Source organism: Cyprinus carpio, chromosome B21 (genome assembly GCF_018340385.1).
Source record: "Cyprinus carpio isolate SPL01 chromosome B21, ASM1834038v1, whole genome shotgun sequence".
In the NCBI taxonomy this organism is placed as follows: domain Eukaryota; kingdom Metazoa; phylum Chordata; class Actinopteri; order Cypriniformes; family Cyprinidae; genus Cyprinus; species Cyprinus carpio.
This window is the reverse complement of record NC_056617.1, coordinates 18,913,707-18,924,667: the sequence shown is the minus strand read 5'-3', so window position 1 is coordinate 18,924,667 and position 10,961 is coordinate 18,913,707. Positions and strand designations below refer to the sequence as shown.

At 35.2% G+C, this 10,961-nt stretch overlaps 1 protein-coding gene across 2 annotated transcripts; it reads left to right on the top strand.

Moving 5' to 3' along the window:
• The first annotated feature begins 405 nt into the window (after positions 1 to 405).
• LOC109045441 (voltage-dependent anion-selective channel protein 1-like) lies at positions 406 to 10,512 on the top strand. 2 transcript variants are annotated; one of them, XM_042747636.1, is made up of 9 exons: positions 406 to 545; positions 1,155 to 1,224; positions 3,031 to 3,080; positions 4,879 to 5,031; positions 5,120 to 5,172; positions 6,368 to 6,595; positions 7,694 to 7,844; positions 8,496 to 8,553; positions 9,674 to 10,512. In XM_042747636.1, the coding sequence occupies exons 2-9, from the start codon at positions 1,158 to 1,160 to the stop codon at positions 9,763 to 9,765; spliced, it is 852 nt and encodes a 283-aa protein (XP_042603570.1). In that variant the 5' UTR covers positions 406 to 545; positions 1,155 to 1,157; the 3' UTR covers positions 9,766 to 10,512. The 2 variants fall into 2 exon arrangements, with proteins under 2 accessions (XP_042603570.1, XP_042603571.1); XM_042747637.1 differs by lacking the exon at positions 406 to 545 and adding an exon at positions 659 to 994.
• Positions 10,513 to 10,961: the final 449 nt, after the last annotated feature.

Below are 10,961 nucleotides of genomic sequence, written 5' to 3'. Positions count from 1 at the left end.
TTATAAAATAAATATATTTAATATATAAACATAACCTATTTTTCTGAAACATATAAATGCATGTGTGTGTATTTATTTGTATTTATACATAATAAATATATACAGAACATATATTTTGTAAACAAAACTTTTATTTTGGATGCGATTAATCACAATAATTCATTTGACAGCACTATATATATATATATATTGCTCTGTTAAGATGTTTTTGAAATGCGGGGTGAAAAAAAAAAAGAAGTAAGCAAATTAAACCTCATATAAAATATCCAGTTGTAGTTTCATCGAGGTGATGCGTAAATTATAACTACGATTTAAAAATAATAATACCAAAAAAAAAAAAAAATTTATGAGAAGAGGTAATCAAATAAAATTTAATTTAAAAAAAAAAATAATCCAGATAGAGTTTGATCTCGAGGTGTGGAATCTGCCGGGGTGATGCTCAAGATTGTTCTGCGAGGCGTGGCGTCGTTTGCGTGGGTTTGGCGTCGTTCTCTGCCGCACGTCTCTCTCTTCCTGCTCAGCGCTGTCCTCGCGACTTTACACAGGTGGGTTCAAAAGTGAGATATTTAACCTGCATTACACTTCACAGCACCGAGGCCTCGCGCTCTGGCCGCGGGAGACTCTGTAGTAATCTGTAGAGAGTGGGCTGCACGCGCAGCGCATCAGTACCTGGACTAGCGCGTGAACGTTAAATGCCCTTGCCGCATTCGTGAACGTGCATCCAGTGTCTGCTAGCGCAATCAAACGTGCACGTGCTGTTTAAAGGCACGGCGCTGTCATCAGCTGATCGAACCGAAGTATTGCACCGGTGCATGAGTGGAAGACTATTCCGCGCTCGAGCTGCTCTGATACTGGCCTAAACCTGCGCCACTGGTCTGATCCTCATCTCATGCGTGCATTGTGTTCTGCTCTCATCTAGTTTCTTCTCGGAGAAACGTGCGCGTGCATAACGTGGATTTCTGCATGCACGGTCTGTCAGAAGACTTTAGAGCAGGTGGAATGTCATTTGACTTTCTTTAGATTTCTGAAATGCAGTATGTTCCTCATTAAAGCCAGTGGTGTGTATGTGATGATGTTGATTATGATTTGCTGGCTGGAGTCCATCTGTTGGTGAGCGTGACCTCTGGCTGACCTTCTTCACCTCTGTGTTTCAGACAATGGCTGTTCCTCCGACATATGTAGACCTGGGCAAGTCTGCCCGCGACATCTTCACCAAAGGATATGGTACGAGTTCATCTGGGTTTATATTAGAGATGAATACACACACAAACCTCGGCATGCATGCATGCATAAATAAATGCACAATGCATATATATATGTATATATATATATATATATATATATATATATATATATGTATATCACAGAAACAATATGCAGAGGACGTCAAGTTAAACCTTAAACAAAAACAATCACATTCATCCATTTCATTTTGTTTGATGTATTGATATTTTCAATATTGTATTGATTTTTCACTTTGCTGCTGGTATATGTACCAGGCATTTCAGGAGCCAATCATCAGAGGCCTGAACGTCATGTGACCAGTCAGTCACTATAGAATAGCTCCGCCCACTTTCAGAATCGTACCATTTGTTTATCCAACAGGGAAAGGTTTTTGTCAAAACGTTATAAGACCAACCATCTATGAGGCCAATCACAATGTAACAAACATGGATTTAAAGCAAAAAGTATTTAAATATCGGACAAAAAGACAAGACTGTGAACCGCTTTAGCACTTCAATCCCATAATCAAAATAAACTCAATAGAGAAATATTAATAAGCTATTCATTCTATAGATGCTGATTATGCACAGTAGATAGAAACATGATATTTTACATTTACTGCAAATTATGGATTTAGATAGGTTTGAGACTTGATTACATCATTCACAGTGTTTTATGACAGTGGGCGGAGCTTAAGAGTTCTGGTGTGATTTCGCTGCTCTGATTGGTAGAGATTTTTTTGGTAGAATCATGGGTAATTTTTTATTTATGTATTTTTAACACCAGGAGTTCCACTGGTAAACATGATTATTTAAAAAAAGACAAGTTGAAATATTAAAAAAAATAATAATATTTTTTAGGAGCACAGTCAAAAATTTAGTAACACATTCTAATCAATAATCCAAAATTCTGATCAAAAATGAACCTTCCCTTTACGAGGGGATATTTGACTTCTTAAAGTAATGTACAGAGAATTTTGTTTTTACATTTGTAATGGGATTTTTCTAACTTTATTAAAAGTATGTCATCTTTTATGTCAGATTGCAAAAATTATGTTTATAAGCTTTTCAACATTTCTAATTAAAACAACAGAATAAAAACAAGTATAAGTTACCAATCGAATGAAATCAGTATTTAAGAAATACATTTGTACTTCAGAGGTGGTACAGAAGAACACAAAAGTGGCTTGTGGGTGTATTTTCAGACATTTAATGAGGTTTAGAGGCGGCACGAGTGCAATTAAATTAACAAATTCATGTTCAGGTTAATGTTTTAAATATAACATTTTGAATATAAAAATATTAATTAAAGTAAAACTGCCACTAGGGGGCGGCAACTGATTTGATCACTGAATCATTCATTCAGTTGATTCGTTTGAACGGCTGATTCATTCAGGAGCAAAGCACTGTCTGTATGAATGGGTAATTGAATCATTGAGTCACTAGATTCGTTTAAAAACACAGTTCATTCATAAACGAAACACCGCTGTGTTTGAACGGAGATGTGCGGCGGCTCGGCTGTGACTTTGTTTGAAACTATTTTCGTTGACGAAATAGAGCGAAATCAGTCAATATAGAGTTGTAATAGTCACGTAATATTAACTGATGTATTAAATCAATATCACATTTACAGACTCCCTTAATAATCATTAATTCATTGCACTCTATTAAAACTCTTTGTAGCAGTCGTGGAAAAACTCAAGACTATTTCACACTGTAATAAAGTCATATAATAAATCCGACCGGTTTCTGTCATGAAATGCTGGGTGTTGTTTGTGTGTTAGTGATGTTTGTCTGTCATCTGCAGGTTTTGGTCTTATCAAGTTGGACTTGAAAACCAGGTCAGAGAATGGATTGGTAAGTAGCCAGTGGATTTCAGTCATAGACGCAAACAACTGTGCTATCTTTCTGCCAAACTCAATGAAATATTGATGTGATTTCTGTCCAGATGTGAATATTTCACTCGTGAAATCATACAGTGACACAGTACAAACGCTGCTGATATGTGACATTATGAAGAGCCAGAATGTCTAATGTTTGCTTTTTTTTTGGCTGTGGGAAGTAAAGAATGTGATGTAAGGTTTAATGTAAACACTAGTGTGTAGAACACTTGATTTCATGAATCAAATTGATTTGTTTAGATTCTCAAGGAAATAAAAATATCTCAGCTAAAGCTGTAAACTATACAGAGAAGCATTACTGTAATATTAAACAGAGCCACTATTTTAAGAGTAATCGACACTCAAAAAGTTATGCAAATATTAAAATTGCAAGTAAGGTGGGTTGTGTATTAAATATAACTCTTTCTTATCCAATTTGTTTTTGAAATATAAGAAATTTAAATAGAGGCTGTTATAACTTGTTTTTGGATGAGAGATTTATTCAAGTGTACGTATATGCACGAACACATAAAAGATAAAAAACATTAATAACATGTTAATTAAAAATAACATTCATAAGTAATAGTGTTGTTTTAGTATTTTGTGATCCTATTATATAATATTTTTAATTAGTGTTTTTTCTTTCTATTTTTATTTTAGGTAAAATCTTTTTTTATTATTTTGAGTTTTTTTTTTTTTAATGTGTATAATTTTAATTATTTTTTATTTCAGTCTTAGCTATTTTAGTACATCAAGTTAAATGTGCTAAAATCAAAATGAGAAATGTTGCAAAATGCATCTTTCTAGAGCTCTTATTTTCATGAAAACTGACAGAAAAACACGAAGCTCATTGCGATTATGGGATGACAGGTACTACAAATAATGTTCGTGAAGTTCTGTTCCTCAGCGGAAAACAGCATAGACTTTATATGATCAATCTTGGTATTTAAGAATCCAGAACATGAATATTGATTAACTGATAATGTCAGAGATAATAACCCAAAACTACATCATCATCACAATAGACAGAATGAATGTGTGGCCCTCACAGGCAGATATTGACCACCACACGGACGGAAGTGCTCCATGTTTTTCATACATGTTTGCACGAACTGACCCGTGGATGTTTGTCTTGGGATAAGTGGTGGATGTCCTCGTCTGACTCCATATGCAGCCAGAAATATGACAAAACAACTGGAGTTGTGTAAAATTGAACTGTCAGCAAACTTTAATATTACAAAGCATTTTATATAGTTTTAAAGTGCTCTAGTTCTGTACATTTGGTATTTAACAAAATGTAATTCTTAGACTGCAAGTATCCAGTTTTTAAGAATAAGCTAATAATAATGTTTTCAAGATGAAGAAATTATAAATTATAAGCAATAATCCCCAAAAATCTGTGGTGTTATAAATTCACTGTAAACCACGGCTTCACGGGGCTTATTGCTTTTATAAAATGGTTATTCTATACACGTAGTAAGGTATAGAATAAAGCAGAGCAAATAAAGTGTAATGATATTAATAAAAACAGTATTCTTCCACCAAGCAATGTAGTTCCTCAGAAACAGTTTTGGTTACTACAAAGCGGTTGCCGAGCAACACACAGAAGTAAACAAAGGTGTATGTTACTTTGTAGAGTAATTTACAACAGCTTCAAACGCAGCTCAGCCAATCAGAATCAAGGACCGGAACTATCCGCTTTATAAATCACAATGAAAAAATTTGAAAATTCTAAAATTCTACATTGTGACACATTTGTTCTGCTGGCGCTGTAGGAGTTCAAGAGCTCCGGCTCGGCTAACACGGAGACCAGCAAGGTAGCAGGAACGCTGGAGACCAAGTACAAGTGGGCAGAGCACGGCCTGACCTTCACTGAGAAGTGGAACACTGACAACACTCTGGGCACCGAGATCACTCTGGAGGACCAGGTACAGGACCCGGAAGACTGAGCTACACTGGACTGGATATGAATCACATTCTCCTCATTTAACACGAATGCTGCTTTCTTCTCCTCAGCTGGCTAAAGGGCTGAAGCTGACGTTTGATTCCTCCTTCTCTCCGAACACTGGGTATGTGCTCCAGTACACTCCATGCCACTGGATTCACGTTTGGCATTTCCAGTATAGATGTAATGTATAAAGGGAGGGATGTTTTTGGTTTTAATTGTGAGTCTAAATTAGAATTTCACAATTTGTAGAATTGCAATTTAATAGTTTTTTTTTTTTTTTTAATGATATGCTTTAGGATTTACAGCATTAAAAACAACAACAACAAAAATAATAATATATTTTTTTTAATAAATAAAAATATAAATATGACTAAAAAGTAAATATTTCTCTTGTAATTGACAATTGCAATTTAATTTTTTTTTTATTTTAACATTTTTAATTAATTTTATTCTGATAAAATTGTAATTGTGAAATTAAGGGGAGACACTGCAGGCAAAAACAGAGTTTTTTCATGCACCTGTCAATATTTAGATTTTGGGCTTTTTGGCTTTTCATAAAGTGTTTTTTCAGACTTATGGAAAGAAAACATCCAAAAGACACTGTTAAGTGTTTCTTTTATAGCACTTTATCTATTTGTGTCAATAGATTTCAATTAAAAAATGTAAAATAAATCTCCACTTCAGTGGCACTTACACACACCAAACTTTACAATGCAATTTTAAAGATTTTGTGGTTTGCTTTAGGATTGTTATATGAAGATGATGATAATTCTAATAATGAATATTATTTTTATTATTATCATCATTATTATTTGTTATTACTAAAATGACAAAAAAAAACTAAATGAGAAATATTACTTGGTAGTAGTGGTGTTATTATTACTAAAACATATATAAGAATTGCAAAAAACAAAATGAAAAAAATATTACTATTGTAAAATTTCACTGTAAAATAAATAAAAAATTGTATTTAATAGAAAAGATGGCATGGTTTTGTAAAATGACTAATATCTTAGTATTGTCTTAATTTCTTAATTTTATAGCTAAACCACCAAACATTATTTTTAAAGTAAACCGGCGGAGCCCTTAAAGCCTGTTTTTCATTGATAAGCCTCTCGTTAGAAGTTTGTGAAGAAGATTGGTGCATGTTTAGTTTCCAAATGCATTTTTTTTTCCCTGCAATGGATTAATTAATACACATCAGAATTTTTTGGATGATGAATATGAAAAAATGCACGTGGACTCAGTGTGCACTGATCTAAACTCGGCACAGTTTCCTCTGACGCTCCGCTGGCTTCTCTCCTAACTTCCCACAGCAAGAAGAGCGGGAAGATCAAGAGCGGTTTCCAGCGCGAGCACATCAACCTGGGCTGTGACGTGGACTATGACATCAACGGCACCGCGGTGCACGGAGCCGTGGTCGTGGGCTTCGAGGGCTGGCTGGCCGGATACCAGATGACCTTCGAGGCTGGGAGGAACCGGGTCACTCAGAGCAACTTCGCTGTGGGCTACAAGTCTGACGAGTTCCAGCTCCACACAAACGTGTACGTACCAAACGCAGCTGCTGTCTCCAGCAGTCTCAAGGTTAGAAAGGTGGGTTATTTATATAAGCGTTTATTCCCTGGCGATTGGATTTGTGAAGGGCTTGGCAGCAGGAAGCGGCCCGCTGGTGTCTGGAGCTTATTTCTATCATTCAAGCTCAAATCTTAAGGAGTGAGTGTTAAGGGCTGTGTATAACACAGACTCACTGCAGCCTTTTTCATTTAAATATACAGTCATTTTTTTTTTTATCAAATTAAAGCAATAATCAACATATTTGTCTTTTAACAAAATAGTTAATTGCAGTTTTATATTCTTACGCTAAAAACATTTGAGAGAGGATTTGGTAGAAATGGCAAGACCGACATTGGATAAAAATACCTAATCCTAACACAAAAAAGTGATTTTTATACTGTATGCATGGTTTATGTGGGTCTTGAAGTTATAATTAACTCTTCCACAAATCAAGGCCTTAAAAAGATCAAGATGGCATTAAATGTTGCATGCATTACAAAAAATGAGAATCTTTCTCACTGGTTGTCTTTTCCTCCTGCCCTCGATACAAATATCTAAACATCCTGAAAGGCATCTCCTTCAAGACCCTCTTTCCTGAACAGTGCAAAATGCAACAAATTTGTGCATTTTGAGTTTTAGAATATTAAATTTGTTACTCCAAATTTGCTCATCTTGAAAACTTAAAGCCTGTTGTTAAAAACTGGATACTTGCAATCTGAGAATTCAGAACAAAAATCTGCTATTTGAAACTACATCTCTATAAAATTGCCATAAAACATCCTACTTTTATTTGAGATGCAAACCAAAGATATGAGGTCTTGTAGACTCTGAATGAAGTGATAAATATATCTGTCAGTGTGGAAACCCTGTCTGTGTTTTCTCTTCTGTAGATCTCAGTCGATTTAAACGTGATTAAAATGGAAATATACTTAAGGATCGACGTATAGTCAGAAAGTCGTTTTGCTGTTATGTGCTTTAGTGAAATTCATTGTTCAAAACAAATGATCACTGAGAGAAATCTGTGTACTTTATGCATTTCAGAGCATTTTATTGATGAAAAGATGTCGTGATGTGTTTTTAAATCACAGGAATGATGGAACAGAGTTCGGTGGCTCCATTTACCAAAAAGTGAATGATAACCTGGAGACAGCGGTCAACCTGGCCTGGACCGCCGGCAACAGTAACACCCGCTTTGGCATCGCGGCCAAGTATCAGATCGATGCCGATGCTTCCTTCTCAGTACGTGTAAAGTTAGCTTTGCCACTTTTTTTTTTGCTAAATTTTTTCACTGATCAAGGCAGTCATTTTTTTTGGCACCTTCTGGCATAATGATGACCGGATGCACCGAACCCTTATATTTGTACAAATGAAATTAACAAGAGTGTTGACGAATGTCACGCTTTCATAGTGTGATGTAGCCTAGCAGAATACAATCAGAATTGAACCCGACATTCAAGATGTGAGGGTAAAAAAAAAGCCCTATGCAAGTGGTAACACTTTTTATGAAACCAGTCTTTATTATACATTATAAGGGTATTCTTAATGCATGCATACTGCCTTATAATATGTTGTATGATCTGATAAATAATCATAGCAACAGTTACAATGTAACATTATAATACGTACCTATTTGTGGTTATAACTTGATGATGCACAATAATATGATGCATTGTAACACCAGATAAAGCCTACCTTTATAATACATCATAAAGGGTATTCTTCATGCATTATAATGCACATTAATTAAAAAAAACCTTGTAATGTGTTGTCATTTCATGAATAATCATAACAACAGTAATGCATGTAATGAGCTCAAGGAGCTGGATTCTAGTGCTATTTTGTTTGTCTTCAGTGACTTTTGTAGTCAAACACGTTTTGTCTGTCTTACAGGCCAAAGTGAATAACTCTAGCCTCGTGGGCCTGGGATATACTCAGACCTTGAAGCCTGGTGAGTGTGTGTAGATGTGAGTTTATTAAACCTGTTGCAAATGACGACCGCCATCCTGCAGAGTTTAGCTGAACCCGCCTCGTGGATTGCTGGAAGCTTCTGGGAAAGCGTGTTTGGGGAAACATCCACATTAACTTAGAGACATTTTGTCCACACTGAGACATTTTTGTCCTGTTGTTTAAAGAAGCTTTCTCAAGTGGGTAGCTTTGAATAGTCAGTTTTTGTGTTGTAGTTTGGACTGTGAAAACTAAAGTCATATGACATAATGTACCTATAGAAATCCATGGTTGTATTGTTGTGCCTGATGTTCACTTTCATAGTGCTGATAAAGATACATGTTACAATTGCAGATTACATTGAATTATAATCATTGCATTCTAATGTCAATCTTACTGTTACAAATACAATTGCATATTACACTGCAAAGATGGCAGAATATTCACTTGGAATTGCTATCATGCCACAAAAGTTGGCAATTGCATTTTAGGCCATACATTATCGGTCTATTTTAATTATTATTATTATTGTTATTTTTTATGTTTTTGAGTCTCTACTGCAAGGCTGCGTTATTTTGATCAAAAATAGAGTAAACCCGTAATATTGTGAAATATTGCGTTTTAAAATGAAGTTTTTCATGTACATGACTGGTCAGAAGTTGGGAATAATTAAACATTAAACTATTTTTAAAACCATATTTTATGTCCTGTTTCCACAAACGTTTTGGGCAGCACAACTGTTTTCAACATTGATAATAATCAGAAATGTTTCTTGAGCAGCAAATCAGCATATTAGAATGATTTCTGAAGATCATGTGACACTGAAGACTGGAGTAATGATGCTGAAAATACAGCTGCGCATCACAGAATTAAATTATAGTTTAACAAATATTCACATAGAAAACAAGCATTTTAAATGGCAATAATATTTCTCAATATAGCTGTTCTTTCTGTATTTTTGATCAAATAAATGCAGCCTTGATGAGCAGAAGAGACTCCTTTCAGAAACATTAAGTCTTGCCAAGCTTCTGAAGAGCGGTGTATAAGCCGTTCTGTTGTTTTCAGTAAGCTCTCTTGAATGGGATCGCTCCTTGTCTAACTTGTCCCCTCTTCTCTCGGTTCAGGTATTAAGCTGACCCTTTCTGCTCTTCTGGATGGGAAGAACATTAACGCAGGTGGCCACAAACTGGGTTTGGGTCTGGAGTTCGAGGCATAGAAAGCTGAGGATTGCTATAATCCTGACTTAATTTTTCTTTCTTTTTTTTTTTTTTGAATACCTATCCTCACACACCTTGTTTCTCTTAGATGCCCTGGTCAAGGAAGCGCACTATACTCGGGTCAAATAATGCATTAGTGATGCTCACTTCTTCAGAGAGAGCAACAGTTGTGTATTTATTAGGTCACACAGAATGAAAGAAGAGCATTTGCAAAGTTATAAATGGCTTGAAAAAAAAAAAAGTAATTTCACTACACTCAATGTTATTTATTACAGTGTTGATCATGACAGAATATTTAATTTTTGGCAAGGCGTTGGGTAGAAACGGAGACGTTTACATCAGACAACACTAATATTAGGCCACAACATTCCTGATCCCAGCAAAGCTTGAAGGAAAGAACCCGTATGTAACAGATGACACTCGCAGCCCACCATGTCTTTAGTTGTAGACACCAGATTTTTGTATGCGTTTCGTGTTTTTGTCTCGTCTGTGTGAGTGAAACCACATGTGTATCTTGTCCGTCATTGTTTTCTCACTGCATACTGCCTGTACCTTTGATGGCAAAACTCTTTCAGCTCTCCCTGAACTAAAGGAGATTGGAAACAAGCTTCTGATTTATTGGGGAGAGCAGAAAAGATCTAAATAGGTGGATGTAGTCTTCCGTTTTTAAGTGTAGGATTAGAATACTGTGGATTTAGCAGTATGGGGACTTTTCTGTTGAATAAAACATTTCAACCTGGACCACACTACTCGACTGTGCAGTTTGGTTTCTTGCTCCGAAAATCTGTCTTTTTGCATATAGTAACTAGTATTTTTTTCTTAAATGTGCAGTTTTAACTTTTTAAAAGGTTGAAGAACATACACAAAGACTTTGGAATTGTGCTATTGTCTGTTTTTTTTCTTTGTCAATGCAAGATGCATACAGTTGCATGTATTCAAGGTGTTTTCCTTCCTTTCAAAAATCTCCCCTTTTCACAAAAAAAGTTTATGATTTACAAAAAGCTTTATAAGCCAAATTAATATCCATTGTATTTATGCCATATGTATGTTAATTACAATATGAATAGGTTTTTTTAAACCAAAACAAAGGTTTTTATTTAGCACATTGGCTAGATTAACAAACAACCAGACGCCACCCGATCTAAATATTCCCTCAGTTTAATAGTAATGACTTTATGAATTTCTTCACTGATAA